The sequence below is a fragment of the Hemitrygon akajei genome, chromosome 2 (assembly GCF_048418815.1).
Source record: "Hemitrygon akajei chromosome 2, sHemAka1.3, whole genome shotgun sequence".
Taxonomy (NCBI): Eukaryota; Metazoa; Chordata; class Chondrichthyes; order Myliobatiformes; family Dasyatidae; genus Hemitrygon; species Hemitrygon akajei.
Genome location: NC_133125.1, coordinates 22,756,317 through 22,780,834, shown reverse-complemented (window position 1 = coordinate 22,780,834; position 24,518 = coordinate 22,756,317). Strand labels below are relative to the sequence as shown.

Sequence of the window (24,518 nt, the reverse complement as noted above, 5' to 3'; positions counted from 1 at the left end):
AGACATAGAGAAAGGTGGCAAAAAGCAAGTTACAAAAAACATTGCTGGGGATTTTCAAGATAAGCCACCTAGTAATGATAACCGTGTTCATGGAGGCTTTGCATTTGACTCTCCACACCATTATACTCCAATTGAAGGAACTCCATATTGTTTTTCCCGAAACGATTCCCTCAGTTCACTCGACTTTGATGACGACGACACTGATCTCACAAAAGAAAAAGCAGAATTAAAAAAACAGAAGGGCAGAAAGGACTGTGTTTCCTGTGATGTAAAAAGTTGTAACAGCAGGTTACAGACAATCTGTTTTTGCAGCACACACACGGCAGTGTACATTAATACACTGTAGCTATCTATGCACATCATGTGATCACAAAATTGAATCATTGCTTCAGACAACATACTGTCCGATCGGATCATGCACGTGAGCAGGCTGGGGAAGGCTGTTGCACCAGAAATCAGAAGGCTGTGAATTTCACAGCTGCATGATTACCTCGAGGATTAGGAAACTTCACAATTACTAACGTGGAATATTAATACTTATCTCATTCACTTTTTTTGCATGTAACTAAATATCTATATTTTTTAAAACTCCTTGACCTTTTTTTGCTGTTAAAATGTTGAACATGATTGATATATTTTAATGGATTTATCTAGACTATTTCCAAGTATTTTTTAAATACATAAGCCAAGCAATACATAAAGGGATCATCAATAACTGGTGGTGTATTACCTATTGGAGACCTTCCAGGGCGAGGGTTATTTATTGGGCAGTCTTCGATTCTCACCCAGACATCCTCAGTTTTTGATACAGGGGGTGCCATCTGGTAAACTAAATTTTTGCTTTCATTATGTCCAGTTGAATTATTCTGATCATGGCTATTTATTTGTGGAATTTCATTATCTTTAATTTTCCTCCAAGTTCCTCTCAAAGGAACGGGGTTTTCCTTGCCTTGTTTGCTACCATGTGCACAACTTCCCTGATGTGGTTTTTCATCTTCACTTCTGGCCTTCTCACTTGATTCTGAAGAAGCTGACAGAATTGATGAAGAACTCCCCGTTCTACGCCATGTGCTAACGCGAGGAAGAGATGAGGAGTGCTTGCTATGTTCACGCTTCCATGTACCTAATCTGTTGACTGGAAGCCTTGAAGGACTCTCAGAATGAGATCGAGCTATGTCATGTTTCCGCATTGGTCGCCCTTCCAGCTGTTCCGCAGAGAGATTCTGGTTTGCAGGCACTTTTCTCCAACTACTGGTTTGGTTTAGTAAATGACTGGGCATAACATCCAAATGCTGGGATGGACTTAAAACCGGAGTCTGAGTTTGTGATCTCGGTGATGTAGGCCTAGAAGGTGGAGATAAAGATTCAAAAGAAGTAGATTCTTCTAATTTTCTTCTCAAAGTTGGACTTGGGGCTTTTATAAATGTTGACTGGCGCATTAATGTAGGCCTTTCAGATCTGTCAGACTCACTGCCACTGGATTTTGTTGAAGACATCCTTGACAATTCTACTCTTTTACCCGGTACAGTGCTACTGCTACTCTGGCTTAGACCTTTAGAATGAGACTCACTTCTTGTTATAGAAGGTGTGCCCTTTCCTAGGCTTGTTTGCTTTGGTGTGGTCTGTTGGTTTAATGGCCTGCCTGGAGATGTGTAGGACATTTTTCCTGATCCTGACGGTTTAGCTGAGGCAGTACTTGGAGAGGATGTTCTTGGAAGCTGTGACATTTTGTTGGAGGGGCTAATCCCATTTCTCCCTGGAGATATGGAATTCCTACCAGGAGATTGCATGGGTCTAGATAACGATTATTGGGAAGGTCTGGAAGGAGTAGAATCTCTAGATCCTGATCTCGAAGATCCTTTGCTGCTGGATGCTCCCTGACCAGCTGTTTGCTTACCTATTGGACTTGACTCTAATTTTAATGTAGTTTTAATACCTCGATGAATGACCAGAGTTTGGACTTTTAGAGGTTATATTTTTAGATGGCATCTTCGGAAGAGGGCTACTGCTAGGTGAACTGTACCTTACACCAGGTATGTGAATCATTGTCCTTCCGCGTGAGATCATTGGCATATTTGCCTGTTGGGAATGTTTTTGCTGGTTGGTAGGAGTCTCAATATTAGAACGGGCCTTCCCAGTTATTAAACTTTTATAGACTCTTTTTCCTCCACGAATTGCTTTAGCATTTTCTTCTTCGTTCTTTTTATTGTCACTGGTGATTTTATCACTAGGTTTCACTATTTTAGGGCCCTTATTAGAAGCGAATGGTTTTTCTTCCTGATCAGGTGTAAGCTGAAAGGGTGACCCTAAGGAAATACCAGATTTAAGGGAGAGAATGGAGTCAGAATCAGAAGAGCCCTGTCTTGACAGGCAGGCAGCAGCCTGGTGCAGGCTACTGACTATAGAATTAGCACCCTCTTGAATAGCTTTCCAATCAAAACTTTCAGAATCTGGAGAGAAAGCTTGCTCTGAAATAGGGCTTTGCACTTGGTCTCTTAAATTCATCGACTCATTCATCTCTGCTGATGCTGCCGAGGTATCACTTCCCGTATTTTCCCAGTTACTCTTGCCTTTTGCAAGGAGCTTTTTCTTCTTCGGCATAGCTGAACTGATGCATTCTTGGAGAAGGTCATCTTCAGAATCTATGCTAAGAGAGCTAAGGGAGCTATTCCTGGAGAAACACACTGGTGTGTCTTCAACATGAAATGACTTAGGGGCATAGCTGGATGTTGGTGGTCTGTTCACTGCAACTTGGCTACTTGTGTGTTCTCCCTGTTCAGTATGTTGTGCTGATTTTTTATTATTATTCTCCTGGTCAATGTCACTGAGCGAACTTGATGAATTACGAGAAAAGCATACAGGAGTATCTTCAATTGCAAAATTTTGCATTTTTTCATCAGTCACTGTTTCCTGGACACTGTTGTCCTTTGGGGTGTTTGAGAGAAAACGGCCTGCCTCTGTACAGCAGATTTTGACTGCCCTCTCCGTGACACAGATTTTTGACTTGGTTGAACTTTATCAGTGGATTGTTGACTAATGGAATTTTGTTTGCAGCTTTGGACTGGAGTATTTTTTTCCTGACCTAGGTTTTACCAGAAAAGTAGATACAGCCATTGCTATGCTGTAATTTTTTGTATATTGTTACTTGAGGTCAGATGGCTACTCTTTTACGAATGAGACAAAATGTTTCAGAAGAACTAAATGAACATTTCAAAATAAATTATTACTGTATGTAGTAATTTTTGTGTCGCTTGAATTCTTGTGGATAAGATGTTCCAGCGAACCAATGTAAAAGGAAATTTCTCATCTGCAATTTCAATTTGACCCACTAACAAGCTGGAAGGGCTGGAGAGATATAGCTGTGACTTTCCATATGATTGTTTCATACTTCACCACAATTCGGACGTCATTCAGCCCATCGGTTCCACGCCAGCTCTCTGACTCTTCGTATCAATTCTACTTGCCCCCTCCTCCACCTGTAATCCACTTTTCTACACGCATTAGTATCCCAAATCTTCCACCGGCCATCTACACTTGGGGGAATTTACTGTAGCTAATTAACCTAACAATCTGCATACCTTTAGGTTAATATGTGATTGTAGATCATGATAGAAAAGACCAATGATTCTTATCTTAGACTGTTATCTTCAATTTGTTTCATTTTTATCCATCCAGTCATGGTCAGAGATTCAACAAGACTCCTTCTTGCATCGTTCTCCCAGAGATCCATGGTCTCTTTCCAAGTTGCACATTGCCCCTTGACAACATCACCTAGAAAAACTCCATTGTTTTCTTTATGAACATTTGGTGACACTATTCATCCAGGGAAAGGAAAACGGTTAATGTTTCTAGTCAAAGATCCTTTATCAGAATTGGGACAGTGGGAAATTGGGAAAACTCACGTCACATTCCCACTCTAAATTTATTTGTCTGTGGCTTGCCCTTTACAAACATAATCTGGAAGAACAACACCTTCCACCTCCATTTAGGCACATTACTGGTTTTCCGTCACAGAATTCATCAATTTGGTAATTCTGTTTGTATCAGACCTTGGTTGCACTGCTATCCATTTGTAATTTTAACTTTTTCATTCTCCCCAAACACTCTTCTGCTGGACATCACCAGCATTCTTTTTTTCCAGGCTTCAGCAACAGATATGACCTTCGTTTCACCAACATTAATCAAAGTCAAAGTAACTTTATTACCGAAGTCCAAATGTGTCACAGTATACAACCCTGAGATTCATTTTCTTGTGCACAATTACAAGGAAACACAAGATAATCAATGAAAAATGACACACAACAAAGATGGATAAACAACCAATAGGCAAATGCAACAAACTGTACAAATGCAAAAAGAGAAAAATAAACATAATAATAAGTAAATAAGCAATAAGTATTGAGAATAGTTGTAGAATCCTTAACTTATAGGAATGGTTTAGTGATGGGGGTGAGTGAAGTTATTCCCTATGGATCAGAGCCTGATGGTTGAGAGGAAACAAACCTGTTATTGTGGGACCAGAGGATCCCATGCCTCTTTCCTGATAAGACCATAGGACATTGGAGCAGAATTAGGCCATTCAGTCCATCGAGTCTGCTCTGTCATTCCATGATAGCTGATCCCACTCAACCCCATACACCTGCCTTCTTGTCATATCCTTTGATGCCCTGACCGATCAGGAAACTATCAACTTCAACCTTAAATATACCCATGGATTTGATCTCCACCACAGTCTGTCGCAGGGCATTCCACAGATTTACTACTCTGTGACTAAAAAGGTTCCTCCTTACCTCTGTTCTAAAGGGTTGCCCCTCAATTTTGAGGCTGTTCCTTCTAGTTCTGGATACCCCCACCACAGAAAACATCCTCTCCACATCCACCCTATCTAGTCCTTTCAACATTTGGTAGGTTTCAATGAGATACGCCACATTCTTCTAAATTCCAGTGAGTACAGGCCCAAAGCTGCCAAACACTCCTCATATGTTAACCCCTTCATGCCCAGAATCATCCTCATGAACTTCCTCTGGACTCTCTGCAATGACGATACATCCTTTCTGAGATACGGGGCTCAAAACTGTTGACTCAATACTCCAGGTGCGGCCTGACTAGTGTCTTATAAAGGCTCCGCATTATCTCTTTGCCTTTATATTCTATTCCCCTTGAAATAAATGCCAACCTTGTATTTGCCTTATTTATCACAGACTTAAACCTAGGAGTCTTGCACAAGGACACCTAAGTACCTCTGCACTTCTGATGTTTGAATTTTCTCCCCATTTAGATATTAGTCTGCACTGTTGTTCCTTTTTCTAGAATACATTATCATACATTTCCCAATACTGTATTCCATCTGCCACTTTTTGCCCATTCTTCCAGTTTGTATTAAGTACCGCTGCAATGGCTTTACTTCCTCAGCACCACCTACCCCTCAACCTATCTTCATATCATCCGCAAACTTCGCCACAAAGCCATCAATTCCATTATCTAAATCACTGACAAACAATGTGAAAAGCAGTGGTCCCAATACTGACCCCTGAGGAACACCTCTAGTCACTGGCAGCCAACCAGAAAAGGCCCCTTTTATTCCCACTTGCTGCCTCCTGCCTATCAGCCATTCCGCTATCCATGCCAGTAGCTTTCTTGTAACACTATAGTATCTTTCCTGTAACATCTTGTTAAGCAGCCGTATGTGAGGCACCTTATCAAATAACTTTTAAAAATCCAAGTAAATAACATGCACTTCCTTTCCTTTGTTCACCCTGCTTGTTACTTCCTCAAAGAACTAACAGATTTGTCAGGCAGGATTTCCCTTTACAGAGACCATGCTGACTTTGACTTATCATTAGTCTGCAAATACCTCGAAACCTCATCCTTAATACCAACATTTTACCAACCACTGAGGTTAGGCTAGCGCCTATAATTTCCTTTCTGTTGCCTTCCTGCCTTCTTAAAGAGTGGAATGAGATTTGCAATCTTCCAATCCTCCAGGACTATGCCAGAATTAAGTGATTCTTGAAAGATCAGGACCAATACATCCATTATCTCTTCAGTAACTTCTCTCAGGAATCTGGGATGTCGTCTGTCTGGTCCAGGTGACTTAATCCACTTTAAGACCTTTGAGTTTGCCTAGCACTTTTTCCTTTGTAATAGCAACAGCACTCACTCTTGCTCCCTGACACTCTCGGACCTCTGACACATTGCCAGTGTCTTCCACAGTGAAGACAGATGCAAAGTACCCATTAAGTTCATCCAATATCAACTCTCACCTCCCTTTCACTCAATATAACTGAAAAAACTTTTGGTGTCCTGCTTTATATTATTGGCTAGTCTGCCATCATATTTCATCTTTACCCTTCTTACAGCTTTTTTAGTTGCTTTTTGTTGGATTTTAAAAACTTCCCAATCATGCAACTTCCCACTCACTTGCTACCTTATATGCCCTGTCCTTGGTTTTTATGCATCCTTAACTTCCTTTGGCAGCCACAGTTGCCCACCCGTCATTTTGAAAACTTCTTCCTCTATGAGACAGGTCAATTCTCTGCGTTGTGGACTATTCCGAGAAACTTCAGCCATCTTGCTCTGCCATCATCTCCACCAGTATCCTCCGCCAATCCACCGGGGCAAGCTCCTCTCTCATGCCTCTGTAATTCTCTTTATTCTATTGTGATACTAATACATGTGAGTTATGCTTCTGCCTCTCAAATTCAATCATGTTATGATCACTGCCTCCTAAGGGTTCCTTTACGTTAAGCTCCCTAATAAGATCTGGGTTATTATACAACACCTAATCTAAGATGGCCTTGCCCCTAGTAGGCTCAAGCACAAGCTGCTCTAAACAGCCATCTCATAGGCGTTAAACAAATACCCTCTCTTGCAATCTGACACCAGCCTAATTTTCCCAATCACCATGTATATTGAAACCCCCCATTACAATTGTGTCATTACCCTTATTACATGCCTTTTCCAGCTCCTTTTGCAATCTCAACCCCACATCTTGGCTATTTGGAAGTCTACATATGATTCCCACAAAGTTTCAACATTCTCTGGCCCTATGTCACCTCTTTCTAAAGATGTAATTCCGTCTCTTACCAACAGAGCCACACCACCACCTATGCCTTCCTGCCTGTCCTTTCAATACAAAGTATATTCTGTAACGTTAAGCTCCCAACTATGACCTTCTTTCAGCCACGACTCAGTGATGACCACAACATCATACTGGCTAATCTCTAATTGCTCCATGAGTTTGTCCACCCTATTCCAAATGCTACACGTATTTATATACAGCATGTTCAGTCCTGCATTCTTCACCCTTTCGAATTTTGTTTCTGTGGTACAATTTAACTCTTTGCTCTGTCTGCATTTCTACCCATCATCTACTTGTAAACCTTCTGGCTCATCCTCAGCTCTAGCATACTGATTCCCATCCCCCTACCATATTAATTTAAACCACTCGCAACGGCGCTACTAAATCTGCCCGCAAGCTATGAGATGGCAGCTATGAGAAAAGAGCATGGTCTGGATGGTGGGGATCCTTGGTGATGGAGGCTGCTTTCCTGCATCAGCTCTCCTTGTAGATGTGCTCTATGGTGGAAAAGGCTTTACCTGTGATGGACTGTATCTACTGGGCTATATCCACCACCTTTTGTAGGCTTTTCCTATTGAAAGCATTGGTGTACTGACATACCAGGCCATGATGCAACCATCAGTATACTCTCCGCGCATCTGTAGAACTTTGTCAAAGTTTTAGATGGCATGCAGAATCTTTGTAAACTTGTAAGAAAGTGCCTTCTTTGTAAAGGCTGTTATATGCCAAACCCAGGACAGATCCACAAAAATTATAACATCGAGAAATTTAATATTGCTCATCTTCTGATGAGGACTGACTCATGGACCACTGGTTTCCTACTCCTGTAGACAATAAACTGCTCTTTGGTTTTGCTGATATTTAGTTACAAGTTATTGTGGTACTATTCAGCCAGACTTTCAATTTCTCTCCTGTATACTGATTCATCACCACCTGAGATTCTGTCAAAGACAGTAGTGTCATCACCAAACTTAAATATGGCATTGGAGTTGTACTGAGTTATTGAGGTCGAGGTCTTGAAATCTACTTTGTGTAGTTTTGAGGGGATGTTGATGTTTACTGCAGAGCTGTAGTAAATGAAGAGTATGCATCTTCACTGTCCAGGTGTTTCAGGGTTGATTGAGAAGTCAATGAAATGGCTTCTGCTGTTGACCTGTTATAACAGTAGACAAATTGGAGCGGATCCAAGTTGCTCCTCGGCCAGGAGTTCATATGTTTCATCATCACCAATCTCTCAAAGCACGTCATCACCGTGAATATAAGTTCTACCAGATGATAGTCATTGAGGCAGATTACCACATGCTTCTTGTGCAAGGGTATATTTGAAGTAAGTGGGTACCAAAGATTACTGAAGCGAGAGGTTAAAGATATCAGTGAACACTCCAGCCAGCTGATTAGCTCAGGTCTTCAGTACATGGCCAAATACCCTGTCAGAGTCAGATGCTTTCCGTGGGTTTACCCTCCTGAAGGATGCTCTCACGTTGGTCTCAAGAGTCTGAAATCACAGGGTCATCGGGGGCTATGGGACTTTGTGAAGGTGCCTTGATGTTTCTTTGGTCAAAGCAAGCATAAAAGGCATTGAGCTTATTTGGAAGTGAAATCTTGTTATACACCTCACTAGCAGCTGTTAGCATTCAAGCCCTGCCAAAACTATCAAGCATCCTTCTGAAATTCAAGTTTGGTTTGGAATTACCATGTCATAGGTGAGATGGCTTTCCAGACGTCATACCTGGATCTCTTGTATTTCTCTTGGTCTCCAGACCTGAACACCACTGATTTGACCATCAGCAGATTGTGGATCTCTTGATTCATCCAGGGTTTCTGGTTGGGGAAGACTCTGAAAGACTCTAGGGACACACTCATCCACAACTGATATAAAGTCCGTGACTATACCGCCCCACCCCCCTTAACTGCCCTTAGTATCCTATTAACCAGACAACTTAAGTAATTTTGGGATAAAGGATCTAGTGATGAATAAACTCTTCTCGGGCTCCCAGCTGGGTACAGGTATCAATTATAACCGATGTTTTGATGACAAACTCCACCATCTTCATCAGGTATGATGCCTGGGCATGTTTAGTCTGGTGGTATTTATACCCCCCGTAGTTCATCCCTCCTGATTAGTTAGTCCTTGTCCAATCAAGATTCCAGTCTCCCACTTCGTTTACAATTGAATTGCAGTTCTTACTTAGAGCAAAACCTTCATCTTTGGAATCATCTGCACAAACTGGGCCTTGCATTCTTATAGATATTCTTTGTTTTATCTGTCCCTTCCCCATCCTTATTTTCTCCGTTTCACAGTTCTATTGAAAGATCTTTGGCCTGAACCAGTCATTGTTTTTCTTTCTACAGGTGCTACCTGGCCTGTGCATTTCCAACATTTTCTATTTATCTTTTAAAATTTCCAGCATCTGGAATTTTTTTTTAAGTGTTCAACTCCACCCTTCTTGGCAAATGTCTGAAAACTGAACCAGACTGTTCACTTCCTTGATTCATATGCATCTCCCGTCGCATGCTTGGCAGTTAGGTAACATAATGATTAGCACAATGCTTTACAGCGTCAGCTGTAAGATGGAGTTTTGATTCCCACCACTATAAGGAGTTTGGACATTATCCCTGTGACCTAATGGATTTCCTCAGGACACTCCAGTTTCCTCCCAGATTCTGAAGATGTATGGTTAGGGTTAGGGTTAGTGAGTTGCTACGCTGGTGCTGGAAGCGTGACAGCACTTGAGGGCTACTCAGCACAATCCTCACTGATTAGATTTTAAGCAAACAATGTACTTCTCTGTATGTGTTTATGTACATATGACAAAGTTTAATTTTGAACTGTGCTTTCACTGAGATCGGGCTGCCCGTCTGTATTAAGGCCATCTTGCAACACTTGCTCTGTAGCCTTCTATGCCAAGTTAATTTAAGTGCTCACAAGTCACTTCTTAAATTCTCTCAGCAACTCTGTTTCCACAACTCTCCAGCGGTACATTCCAGGTCCTCACCACTCCCTGGCTGAAAAAAGTCCCCCTCAGATCCCTTTAAATTCCTTGCCACTTCCCTAAATCTATGTCCTCTAGTTTTATTCACCTCTGAAAAGGGAGAAAAGTTTCCTACACTCTGCCCCACTATCTATACGCTTCTTAATGTTATATAACTCAATTGTGTCACCTCTTGTAGATGGTCGACTGAATAGTCTGTTTCCGTGTCATAGCACTCTTAAGATGACCTTTTTTAATGTTTCCATCATCCTTGTGCATACTTTGTTTAAGCAGTGCTGTATTTTAAAAAGTCTTTTTTGGTTTTAAAGTGACTTCAAGATTTTAGCCTCCTTTCCATAATTACCACTTGGTTTTGTGCAAAAGCTCACAGTTGAGCAGCTTAACATGTAATTTCTCGGGACAGTCACTCTATTACTACCACTAGGGGGAGTTGAACATCAAAATAAGTCTCAAAATTACTCTCTTGCACTTGCTCCAAAACTATCTAACAAACATTTTCAAATGTTGAAAAGCCACCACTCAGCTTGTGCTAGAACCTCACCTAGAAACATAGAAAACCTACAGCACAAAGCTGTGCCGAACATGTCCTTACCTTAGAACTACCTAGGTTTACCCATAGCCCTCTTTTTCTAAGCTCCATGTACCTATCCAGGAGTCTCTTAAAAGACCCTATTGTTTCCACCTCCACCACCGCTGCTGGCAGCCCATTCCACATACTCACCACTCTCTGTGTAAAAAAAAAAAAACTTACCCCTGATATCTCCTCTGTACCTACTTCCAAGCACCTTGAAACTATTCCCTCTGGTGCTAGCCATTTCAGCCCTGGGAAAAAAGCCTCTGACTATCCACATGATCAATGCGTCTCATCAACTTGTACACCTCGATCAGGTCACCTCTCATCCTCCACCGCTCCAAGGTGAAAAGGCCAAGTTCGCTCAACCTATTCTCATAAGGCATGCTCCCCAATCCAGGCAACATCCTTGTAATCTCTTCTGCACCCTTTCTATGGTTTCCACGTCCTTCCTGTAGTGAGGTGATCAGAATTGAGCACAGTACTCCAAGTGGGGTCTGACCAGGGTCCTATATAGCTACAACATTACCTCTTGCATCTTAAACTTAATCCCATGATTGATGAAGGCCAATACAGCATATGCCTTCTTAACCACAGAGTCAACCTGCACAGCAGCTTTAAGTGTCCTATGGACTTGGACCCCAAGATCCCTCTGATCCTCCACACTGCCAAGAGTCTTACTATTAATACTATATTCTGCCATCATATTTGACCTACCAAAATGAACCACCTCACACTTAACTGGGTTGAACTCCATCTGCCACTTCTCACCCAGTTTTGCATCCTATTATGTCCCGTTGTAACCTCTGACAACCCTCCACACTATCCGCAACACCTCCAACCTTTGTGTCATCAGCTTTACCTTTGCCATATCAATTTTAGTAGCAAGTCTTCTCCCCGCCTTCTAGTTCTTTCGATGTCTGACATTTTGTGTGGTATTGATGATGTTGCTTCATACAACTATATGCCAGCAAACCACAAATACATCCGATCTGCCTTGAAGAATTATGTGTTCAGATCACCAGCTTCCTCAGAACATCCAATACAGTACAGAATTGGCTTCAGAGGGAATGCAGGAAACATATTTATGTACTTTGATAATAAATTTATCAATGGCAATTACTGTCTTGTGATTTAGGACAATCAATATACAGTGGATTCCGGTTAATTGGGACATATCGGGACCAGCATATTTTCCAATTCAGCAGCTGCTCCAATTAGCTGAAGTTTCAGGGAAATAGTTTAAAAATATAATAAAAGACTAACTGAGTAACAAATTATCTATTTAAAGAAATACTTAACAAATTAGAACACTACCAATAGTACTATAAACTGTGTATTAGTTCCAAATAGTTATTGATGGAGGAATTCATCCAGTGTACGCTACCGTGCTCTTTTGATTGATTGCAAAAGGACAAAATTAGCACAGACACCCAGTGCGGGTTATGGATTGCCTTCGTATAATGCTTTCGATGCTTCCCCCTAATATTCATTTTCATTGTAATATTCCAGATGATTGTTGATGCCTTTAAATTCCTCACATTTCCTAACCTGTTGAAGTAGTGAAATCATTTAATTTTCACTCTCAGCTATTTCTGGCATCTCTAAGCCTGAATGCTTGAAACTGCACAGAACAAAACAGTTTGGAATTGTCTTATTGCTTATTTTTCACCAACTATCAGTGACAAAGATCACTGCATTTTGAACACAAACACCTACAACTGATACTATTTAGAAACTGTTCGGCAACAGTCTTCAGCCTGAATTAAATGGCATAGTGTCTCAAATAAACAAAGGGAATCCCAGCTATTTTCTCGATCAGTTTTCTGTTCTTTAAGAGTTGCCTCAAATAAGCAGCTGCCCCAATTAACCAATGGCCCAATTAACAGGAATCCACCATATTTCCTGAAGAAATATGAGTTATAGAGAATAAAGATAATGAATTGAAGGAAAAACAGAAAAAATCAAGATAAATTTACGTTAACAGTATAGTGGCTAAATTACTGGACTCATATCCAGATTGTAACATGAGTTCAAATTCCAACAGGCAGCTAGCTATTTTAAATTAAAGTAAGTACAGTAAACAAATCATGAATAAGAAGCAAATATCACCAGTAAACATCAAAATTGTTTTAAAATCCACCTGGGTCACCCAAGTCCTTCTCAGAAGGAAATTTGCAATCATAACCTTGCCTGGCCTATGTGTAACTCTGTATAATATAGCTGAGTTCAAACTGCCTTCTGAATAACGTAGCAAACAACCCAGTTTGGTAGCAATCAAGGGCAAGCTGTAAGTGATAATGGTGACTTCACTCCACGAGCAAATAAACTAAAATGAAAGATTATGCCTGGCTCTAGGCAGGGGGTGTACATTTCACATTCCATCTCACGACTGTTGAGAAGGATAGCAATTCTCATGGCTTTTGGTTCTCACACCACATCGAGAGTGTACTGCCTGCTTCTTCTATTCTCTGTTCATTTGCTCCATGGTGCTGTATTGTTACAGCAGACCACCTTCCTCTGAGTCATTTCACTGTGTATGTTTCTTCCATGTTCAACACTAGGACCTCCAATATTCACGACTTCTTGACATACTTCCACTCTGATAGCATCTGGAATACGGCAAAGAGCACGGAAATTAGATTGTAATAGCTTTAGCTTGTTCCTAACCCAACAGTGCAACTTCCAGGAGGACCAGGCCACCATTCGTTTTCTGCAAAGTCAAAGGTGCAATGTAACAGCTTCCATTTTCCAGACTTTCTTTGGAACCTGTCACACCAGACAAGCAAGTAGATCTGGAAAGCCAATAAACAAGTGTCAGGAATGCAGCATGTGCCTGACAGAATCAATTACCTGTCCCTCAAAGATTTATGTAATTTCTTTTAAAAAATTGCTCCTAAACTTACAGTATGTGATAAAACAGTGTTGTTTGATATGATATTGATATCAAACAGCACTGAGAATTTACACGGTTCTGACAGTTACTAGTGTCAGCTAGAGGGGTTTCCAGATGCTGGGCATCTATATTATCAGTGTAGGTTATTATCTAACAATAGATCTTTCACCTAAAGCATTAACTCTGTTTCATTTTCCATGAATGTTGTCTGACCTGCTGACAGTTTCTAGCATTAAAAAAACACGAAATGCTGGCAGAACTCAGCAGGCCAGACAGCATCTTTGGGAGGAGGTAATAACGACGTTTTGGGCCGAAACCCTTCATCAGGAGTTTCTAGCATTTCCTGTTTGTGCAGTGATCGAACTGAGAGAGAAGCCAATTGTATTAAAGGATTCTCACTGCTAGAAAGCTAAAAGAGAATGTGTACAATTTTAGTTAACCTTTTAAAGATATTAAAGTACTAAAAAGAATAGAATATGCAAATAGTTAAGATAAAAGTTGATATATCACAAACAAGCCATTAAAAATACATAAGGAGATCAGCAGGCCAGGCAGCATCTATGGAAAAGAGTAAACAGTTGATGTTTTGGGCTGAGACCCAATGAAGCGTGTCGGTACGAAATGTCAACTATTTACTCTTTTCTATAGATGCTTCCTGGCCTGCTGAGTTCCTCCAACATTTTGTGGTGGGTTGCTTTAGATTTTTCACATCTACAGATTTTCTCGTGATCTAAAATAAGCATTTTGAAATATTTTATCTGAGGGAACTTCAAAACAGATGTATAGATTATATTATTTAGGATAGAGAGATTGCAAACCATAGTCATGTCTAAATATGCCAAGGAAACTTACTTCATTCTCATGAGCTTTTCAGAGTATTTTACACAAGACCAGTTCACTTCATGTTATTTCTCTGGATTCTGGTGGACACGACTGAGGACTTTACAGCATAGCTGAACAATTTTCAGAGTTTGTATTAAGGAGGAATTTCTTTAGCCAGAGAGTGGTGAATCTGTGGAATTCTTTGCCACAGGCAGCTGTGGAGGCCAAGCCTTTACGTATATTTAAGGCAGAGGTTGATAGATTCTTGATTGTTCAGGTCGTGAAGGGATGCAGGGAGAAGGCAGGAGATTGGGGCTGAGAGGAAAATTGGATCAGCCATGATGTAATGGTGGAGCAGACTCGGTGGGCCAAATAACCTAACTCTGCTCCTATATCTTATGGTCTTAAAAGTATGCATCTGTAGAAATCACAAAATTTCTCTCAGATTTATGGAGCAATGATAGTGAATGTTGATGGATCTGCCATTACATTCTTTGCAAAGTTTGGACTTTTATAAATAAGCTATTGGGATGTTAGAAGTCTTCTTCTAGATAGACTGTTTTCAAATCCACTTCCTATAACCCTCCATGAAAGATGCATGCATTTAAATCTTCCTACATGCTTATCTCCAAATCACTGGTCCATTGACGGCAGTTCCTTTAGCTGCCAAAGCCCTGAGCCTCTCTGCCTTTCTATCCCTTTCCTCCTTTAGACATTCTTTAACTGCTTTAACTGAGCTTTTATTAATTTGCCTTTTATCCCATTACATAGCTCAATTTTCATTTGCTAATGCTTACATTATGCCATTTGGGATATTTCTGCTACGATTTTGGCGTAACATACAAGGAAGTTACTGTTTTGTTAATTTTTGTCTGGAAAGGAGGAATAACTCAGACTAACCCTGCCAAAGACATTGAATTCCTGGGACTTCCACTGACCAAAATCAATCACAAGGGGAATCAGAAACAGGTCTATCATCACCGGCAAATGTCATGAAATTTGATAACTTTATAGCAGCAGCACAATGAAATACATGATAAATAAATACAGAGGGAAAAAAAACCTGAATTACATTAAGCCTATATATGCCTACCAAATAGTTAAGTTAAAATAAGTAGAGCACAATAAAACAAAAATAAAAACAGTAGTGATGTAGTGTTCATGGGTCCATTTAGAAATCAGATGGCAGAGGGAAAGAAGCTGTTCTCGAATCACTGAGTGTGTGCCTTCAAGCTTCTGTACCTCCTTCCCGATGGTGACAATGAGGGCATGTCCTGGGTGGTGGGGGTCCTTAACGATGGACGCTGCCTTCCTAAGGCACCGCTCCTTGAAGATGTCTTGAATACTACGGAGGCTAGTACCCATGATGGAGCTGACTAACTTGACAAGTTTCTGCAACCTACTCTGACCTTGCAGCCAGACAGAATGCTCTTCACTGTACATTTGTATAGGTTTTTGGGTGTTTAGGTGACATACCAAATCGCCTCAAATTCCCAATGAAATGTAACTGCTGTCTTGCCTTCTTTATAGCTGCATCAATATGTTGCATCCAGGTTAGGTCCTCCGAGATATAGACCCCCAGGAACTTGAAACTGCTCACTCTCTCCACTTCTGATCCCTCTATGAGGATTGGTTTGTGTTCCCTCGTCTTACCCTTTCTGAAGTCCACAATCATCATCAAATTCCTGGATGGCATTTGAGCTATAGCTAGTCACACAGTCATGGGTATAGAGAGAGTAGAGCAGTGGGCTAACACACATCCCAGAGGTGCGCCGGTGTTGATTGTCAGCGAGGTGGAGATGGTATTTCCAATTGTGGTCTTCCAGTTAGGGAACTGAGGATCTATTTGCAGAGGGAGATACAGAGGCCTGGGTTCTGTAGCCTACCAATCAGGACTGTGGGAATGATGGTGTTAAATGCTGAGCTATAGTCAATAAACAGCATCATGACATAGGTATTTGCATTATCCAGGTGATCCAAGGCTACGTAGAGAGCCATTAAGTTTGTATCTGCTGTAGACCTATTGTGGCAATTGGCAAATTGCAGTGGGTCTAGGCGCTTCCTGAGACAGGTTTTGATACTAGCCATGACCAACCTCTCAAAGCATTTTATCACCACAGATGCGAGTGCCACTGGATGGTAGTTCTTAAGGCAGCTCAAGCTGCTCTTCTTGGCACTGATATAATTGTTGCCCTTTTGAAGCAGGTGGGGACTTCTAAATGTAGCAGTGAGAGGTTGAAAATGTCTTTGAATACCCCTGCCAGTTGGTTGGCACAGATTTTCAGAGCCTTACTCCATTGGGCCCTGCCCTGCCACCTTGCAAGGGATCACTCTCTTGAAAGACAACCTGATGTCGTCCTCCGAGACAGAGATTATAGGATCACCGGTTGCTGCAGGGATCCATTTGGCTGTGCTTTTATTCTCCCTTTCAAAGTGAACATAAAAGGCGTTGAGCTGGTAGAGAAGCATCGCTGCCATTCATGATGTGAGGTTTGGCTTTGTAGGAAGTATTGACCTGCAAACTCTGCCAGAGTTGACATGCATCCGATGTCGTCTCAAACCTCTCTCAGAATTGTTTCTTGGCTCTTGAAATAGTCATACTAGAGGCACACAATGGGCCCCTCTGAGCCCCTAAACTGCAATGTGTTAACCTGCAGATTTTCAGTATTTGTAGCACAGGATTTCCTCCAATTTTTAAAAATAAACAATACCCTTGTAACCTCCAGCTGGAGTTTAAAATTATTATGTTTTGCACCTGCTATTTTGAATACACATGGGGAACAACCACCCTGCACCTCCAATTTAAAATTCCTATCTTTGCATTTGCAACTTCATTGGCCTTCCGTTATTACTTCCAGTCCCCAAACTCTCTTTGCTCATCTGACTTTAATATCTTGCAGATCACTGCCTCCTTTCAGCTTACTATCGGCAAATGTTTTTAGACATCTAAATATCATGTTCCAGAATTTGATCCTAAACTTTGCTGGAACTAGTTGTAACTGGAAATAAACAGCAGAAACATTTGGAACTGTGATTTTTGGAAGATATTTCTGCCTACACTTAAGCCACTAAAGAAACCTTACTGGAGGAACTTGGAGGATATGAATGCTGCAGAGTTTTCATTGCTAAAATGGGATTATTTTTTCATCTCATTAATGCTTTTTATACTTGACGTATTTTGTAATTTTTTGTTTTACAAATACAGAGCACAAAATATATTTCTAAATTAATAATATTAAATGAAAAATTATTACTTTTGGCTAAACAAATATTTAAGTATTGGTTGCCACTTGTACTTTTCAATATTTTACTCAATTGAGTTGGATGGAACTGAAAATATCAGCAATTAATACCTCCACTTGTGGATAAAGATTACCTTTACACTCTGGTGGTAGATTCTAAATGCAATACCCTCAAAGGGTACAACCTCCAAAACTGATACGCCAACTCTTCCTGAGTACATCACAAAATCTTGATCTGTGTCACACAGAAGAAAAATGGCAGCATGTGCAGAGGATTGCTGATGTTTGAAAGTTTTTCTGAATCACAGAACATCTTGCCCTGAAAATATATCATTCTGAAGGATCTATTAATCCCCCAACACCTTCATTTTAAAAATTCTTATCCTTGCATTTAGCCATCTAAACAAGATGTTCTGAAATTTTCACCACTGTTCTGTAAGGTGACCCTTACAGCATACCACCTTGTCTAACCGTTTTTCTCTGGCTCACCTCCCATCACTTAGTGTGTCAGAGGGTAGACGTGAGCGTAGTTTCTATTGTCAAGGAGAAGGTGTTTGGGAAGCTGAAAGTAGATCTGTCACCTGGATCAGATGGATTACACTCCGGGGTTCTGAAAGAGGTAGCTGAGGAGATGGTGGAGGCATTAATAATGATCTTTCAAGAATCACTAGATTCTGGAATGGTTCCGGAAGACTGGAAAATTGCAAATGTCACTCCACTCTTTAAGGGAGGAAGGCATAAGAAAGGAAATTATAGGTCTGTAGCCTGACTTCAGTGGTTGGGAAGATGTTGGAGTCCATTATTAAGGATGAGGTTTTGGAGTACTTGGAGGCATATGATAAAATAGGCCGTAGTCAACATGGTTTCCTTAAGGGGAAATCTTGCCTGACAAATCTGCTATAATTCTTTGAGGAAATAACAGGCAGGATAGAGAAAGGAGAGTCAGTGAATGTTGCTTACTTGGATTTTCAGAAGTGTCACACATGCTTAACAAAATAAGAGCACGTGGTATTACAGGAAAAATACTGGTATGGATAGAAGATTGGCTGAATGGCAGAAGGCAAAGAGGGAAAATAAAGGGGGTCTTTCCTTGTTGATTGCTGGTGACTAACGGTGTTCTGCAGGGGTCAGTGTTGGGATCACTTCTTTTCATGTTATATGTCAATAATTTAGATGGCAGAATTGATGACCTTGTGGCAAAGTCTGTGGACAAATCAAAAATGAGTGGAGGGGCAGGAAGTGTTGAGGGATCAGAGGCTACAGAAAGACTTAGACAGATTAGGAGAATGGGCAAAGAAGAGGCAAGTGGAATACAGTGTAGGGTAATATATAGGGTAATGCACTTTGGTGGAAGGAATAAAGGCATGGACTATTTTCTAAAAGGAGAGAAAATTCAGAAATCAGAGGTGCAAAAGGACTTGGGAGTCCTTGTGCAGGATTCCCTAAAGGTTAACTTACAGGTTGAGTCATGGGTAAGGAAGGCAAAGGAAATGTTAGAATTCAATTTGAAAGGTCTAGAATATAAAAAAGAAAGATGTAATGCTGAGGCTTTATATGACATTGATCAATCCTTGTGAGTATTGTGAGCAGTTTTGGACCCCTTATCTAAGAAGCGATATGCTAGCATTGGAGAGGGCCCAAGGAGTTTCACAAGAATGATTCCTGGAATGAAAGGGTTAATGTATGAAGAGCATTTGATGGTTCTAGGCCTGTACTCACTGGAGTTTAGAAGTATGAGGGTGTATCTCATTGAAACCTGTGGAATATTGAAAGGCCCAGATAGAGGGATGTGAAAAGGATGTTTCCTACAGTGGGTGAGTAGTTACAGAGGGCATGGCTTCAGAATAGAGAAGTCCCTTTCATTCAGAGATGTGGAGGAATTTCTTAATTCAGAGGGTGGTGAACGTGTGGAATTCATTTCACACGCTGCGCATGTGGAAGGGCATTCAGGACATCACCAACTACAGGACAACATCACCTGCCTGTGCTGGTGATGCCTCCCTCCCAGATGCATTGAACAACTTCTACGCCCGTTTTGAGGTGGAAAATGACATGGTGGCGAGGAAGACACCACGTCCGATGCTGTGTCTTACCATGGCCGATGTGAGGAAAACTCTATGCAGGGTCAACCCACGGAAGGCTGCTGGACCAGACAATATTCCTGGTAGAGTGCTCAGAGGATGTGCAGACCTGCTGGCAGATGTTCTCACTGACATCTTCAACATCTCCCTGAGCAGCGCCGTCATTCCAACGTGCTTCAAGGCCACCACCATTGTCCCCGTGCCGAAGAAGTCCTCAGTGTCCTGCCTCAATGACTACTGTCCCGTTGCACTCATATCCATCATCATGAAGTGTTTCGAGAGGCTCGTCATGAGGCATATCAAGACCCTGCTGTCCCCCCTCACTGGACCTCCTACAGTTCACGTATCGTCCCAACCACTCAACAGACGACGCCATCACCACCACCCTCCACCTGGCCCTCACCCACCTGGACAAAAGACACATACATTCGAATGCTGTTCATAGACTTAAGAGCACCAAATTTCTTGGTGTTCACCAGGAGGAGAATCTCACCTGGTCCCTCAACACCAGCTCCATAGCCAAGAAAGCCCAGCAGTGTCTCTACTTTCTGTGAAGGCTGAGGAAAGTCCATCTCCCACTCCCCATCCTCACCACATTCTACAAATGATGTATCGAGAGCATCCTGAACAGCTGCATCACTGCCTGGTTTGGGAATTGCACCATCTCGGATTGCAAGACCCTGTGGCGGATAGTGAGGTCAGCTGAGAAGATCATCGGGGTCTCTCTTCCCGCTATTGCAGATATTTACACCAGACGCTGCACCTGCAAAGTATTGTGAAGGACCCCATGCACCCCTCACACAAACTCTTCTCTCTCCTGCCACCTGGCAAAGGTTACCGAAGCATTCAGGCTCTCGCGACCAGACTGTGCAACAGTTCTTCCCCCAAGCTATCAGACTCCTCAATACTAGACTGACATCTACATCATTTATTATTATATTGTAATTTGTCCTCTACTGTGCCTCTTGTCTTGTTTATTAATTATTGTACTGCCCTGCACTGTTTTGTGCACTTTATGTAGTCCTGTGCAGGTCTGTAGTCTAGTGCAGTTTTTATGTTGTTTTACGTAGTCTAGTGTAACCTTGTGCTTTCTCACATAGTCTAGTGTAGTTTTGTGTTGTTTCATGTAGCACCAGGGTCCTGGAAGAACGTTGTTTCATTTTTACTGTGTACTGTACCAGCAGTTTATGGTCGAAATGACAATAAACTTGACTTGACACAGACGGCTGTGGAGGCCAAATCGTTGGGTATACTTAAAGTGGAGGTTGACGGGTTCTTGATTATTCAGGGTACAGGGAGAAAGCAGGAAAATGGTGTTGAGAAGGATAATAAGTCAGTCGTGATAGAAGGCAGATTTGCCTGATGAGCCAAAAGGCCAAATTCTACTCCTATGTCTTATAGTATTACGGTCCTCGTCTGACTATATCTCAGAGAATGTCACTTTTCTACTTTATATTATGTAAATTCTTGACCTTGCCAATGTTTGACGGTGAGGAAACAATTGTTTGAAATAACTGTACTTTGATGAAAATATTGCAAAGGCTGCCAAGTACCAAGGGATAATCTTCTTGGACTTCATTACAATATCATTAAATATGCTAAAAAGCATGGCCAATACTTTAAGGAATAATCCAGGAGATGTTAAATTTTGCAAAGCAAATATGCTGGTCATATCAAGTTCTTTCATTACATCTTAAATATGTATTTGTCTTCTACAGTTATAAACATTACGGATAGAACAAAATTAAACATTTACTGAACATGTGCCACTCAAACAAATTTATGTAGATTCTTTTCTTTATCCTTTATTTCTCTGCATTATTCAAAAATGCTAAATCTATGAATGCATTCTATTTATCTATTGAGATACAATGTGGAATAGGCTGTCTGGCCCTTCAAACTGTGCTGCCCAGCAACCTCTGATTTAACACTAACTTAATCATAGGACAATTTACAAGATCAATTAACCTTCTAAACCATATATGTCAAACTCAAGGCCCGCGGGCCAAATCCGGCCCACAGTGGAATTATCTTTGGCCCGCGAGATAATATCTAATTACTATTAAAGCTGGCCCCAGTAATCGAAGCGCCTATGGCGTATGATATGGCTAATGCTGAGTTTATTCAGGTACCAGGTTTTCAGGGTTTTTAGTGTTTATTCGGCAGTCTTGCTCAGCAGTCTTCTTCATAAGAAACAGAATTTGTAAAGTGAAACACTTTGTAGTTATAGCAGAGACTGAGACACATGAGAGCAGACTGAAAAAACGGAGGCAACGAAAGCTGCGTTCGCACACGTCCGACTGATCCGGCCCGCATGAAGCTGCATTTTGCTCAATCCGGCCCGTGACCTAAAATGAGTTTGACACCCCTGTTCTAAACAGTACGTCTTTGGACTATGGGAGGGAACCGTAGCACCTGCATGAAACCAACACGGTCACGGGGAGAAAGTCCTTACAGACAGCAGTGGGAAAAGTGTTGTGCTAACCACTATGCTACCAAGCCAGTTAAATATTTCATATTTACTAGCAACCTACCTCTCTTTTGTAAAGAGAGCTTCAAGGTGTTCATTAGGAATTTACTTACATCCTCTACCTTCAAGAATATGCAAACATGAGAAAGTCTGCAGACGCTGGAAAATCCAAAGCAACACACACAAAATGCTGGAGGAACTCAGCAGGTCAGGCAGCGTCTATGGAAATGAATAGACACTTCACATTTCGGGCCGAAACTTTCCTCCAGGACTCATATGAATATGTAATTTTTTTAGTCACTAATCACCCTACCTTTTCCTGATTATCTTACTGGTCTTAAGTACTTATAAAATGTCTCTTTGGTTCTATTATTATTTTCTTCTCAGCATTTTAATATAATCTCTTCTTTGCTTTCATAATATTTATTTTAATTTCACTCCTATACTTCTGATACTGTTTTAGATTTCCTGATTAGTGTCTTACATAAGCTCTTTTATTTTTCCCTTATCTGATCTTTTATAAAAAATCTTTTATGATTTTTTAAGATCTTTTATCTTGGTGTCTAGGAAGCTCTAAAATCAATTAGTCCCACCCTTTATCTTTGTAGAAATGTGTACTCTGAAAGACTGGACTTTCCTTCTTGAATGTCTTAGGGGCCTGAGATTATTTTATCTTAGAGTAGCTGTTGTCTGTCGCTAATTTACTTCCAAGTTAATTTAGCCTTACTCAGGTTTCGAAACTTACTTCCTACTTTATCTCTGCCTTTAGCTTAACCACATTAAAATTAATTGAATATTGATCATGATAACAAAAACACTCTCCCATTTAATACTCCTCTATCTGCCCAGTTTGATTCTCTGAAACTAAATGCAGAATTGCTTTTACTTCTAATTGGGCTTACTATATACTTGCCAAGAAATTCCCCTGAATACAGCATAGGAATCCCATGCCCTCTATATCTTTCACACTGACTATATCCTAATTAATAGAGTATTTGAAATCCATTATTATTACTACCATAGTCCTTTTCCAATTATTTTCAATTTGTTTTACTAGTTGACTCAGACTGTTGGGAGGCTCATAGTATACACCCAACAGTGTGCTTGTCCCATTGTTGTTCTTCGGTTCAACCAACAATGCCTCATTTAATGATACTTCTAGGAGACCACCTCCAATATGGTTGCAAATGACCAATGTTGCTACTAACTTCCTTGCCTGAAAACTGGGTAACTGAAATGTTAAGTCAATAATTGCCAGTCCTCCTTCCGAACTTCTGTTTCAAAACAGCTAAAATATTACATTTTGAAGTGTGTATGTGCCCTCTGCCAACCGCCTCTGTTCACAAAATTCCCAACGTTTAGATATATACCACTGAGCACAGTCAGGCACCTTCTTTGAGAATTTTTTTAAATATTCCTGCGCTGCCTCCCAGGCTTTCTCTCTCATTTTTAAAACTGCATTACCAAACTGCTTTCCTCCCCTAGAGACAAGTGTTCAGCTTCAAATTCCCTGGCCAAGCTTCTTTAAACTTTTATAGCAGCACCAGCAAATCTGTAAGGATTTAATAGCCCTGTTCTCCTGCAAGTTATCTGATCTGTATTATTCCATACTGATCCCAATGTCCTCAGAATCTAATACTCTTCCACCCGCATCATCTCTTCAGAAATCACTGTATCTATTGCTCTCTTGACCCTTTTCCTCTGCCCAGTTGTACCTTTTATGGTATTGTGGCCAGAAATCTGGCTGCTAATCCCAAAGGAGATCTCTCCCCTATCAATATTCAGAAATGTGTTCTGACTAGAAAGCAAATCGTAGATATAAGATTGTGAGGATGCTGTAAAGCTGTAACACACAAAATGCATGAGGAACTCAGCAAGTCAGACAGCATCTGTGGAGAGGAATAAACAGTCAAGTTGATGTTCCAGTGAAGAGTCTTGGCCCGAAATGTGAACTGTTTATTCCTTTTCATAGATGCTGCCTGATCTGCCAAGTTCCTCCTGCATTTTGTGTGACTGGAGAGCAAGTTGCCCTCAGGGATCTTCTAACTAAACTCTCTTTTCTCTTTGTGTCTGGCACCCATCCTGTTGCTCTGTGCCTGCGATTGTCCTCTTGAGCTGAACAGTGGGCCCTGTTGTTTATGAAACACTCAGATTTGCAGATGAGCTGCAACTGAGTTAATTGTCAAACTTGGAGCTCCATCTCCTCCTGTTGATGATACTTTCTGCACCTTTGACAGTCCAAGGTGCAGGAAGCATCGTGAGATTTCCACATAACACCGTATATGTATAGCATACTTTTGAGATGGTCTGCCACACGTCTATATATTAGATTAAGTTGCTAAGCAGATAGAAGTATCAAAAC

The 24,518-nt window shown here is 41.0% G+C and overlaps 1 protein-coding gene and 1 pseudogene across 1 annotated transcript in view; one reads left to right on the top strand and one right to left on the bottom strand.

The window, feature by feature from the left end:
- Positions 1–3,239, top strand: part of LOC140739850 (adenomatous polyposis coli protein-like) — a 219,621-nt gene extending 216,382 nt beyond the window's left edge. Inside the window, 1 exon segment of the mRNA XM_073068452.1 lies at positions 1–3,239. Coding sequence (XP_072924553.1) covers positions 1–346 — 346 coding nt within the window. The 3' untranslated portion in view covers positions 347–3,239.
- Positions 651–24,518, bottom strand: part of LOC140738495 (adenomatous polyposis coli protein-like) — a 31,730-nt pseudogene continuing 7,862 nt past the window's right edge.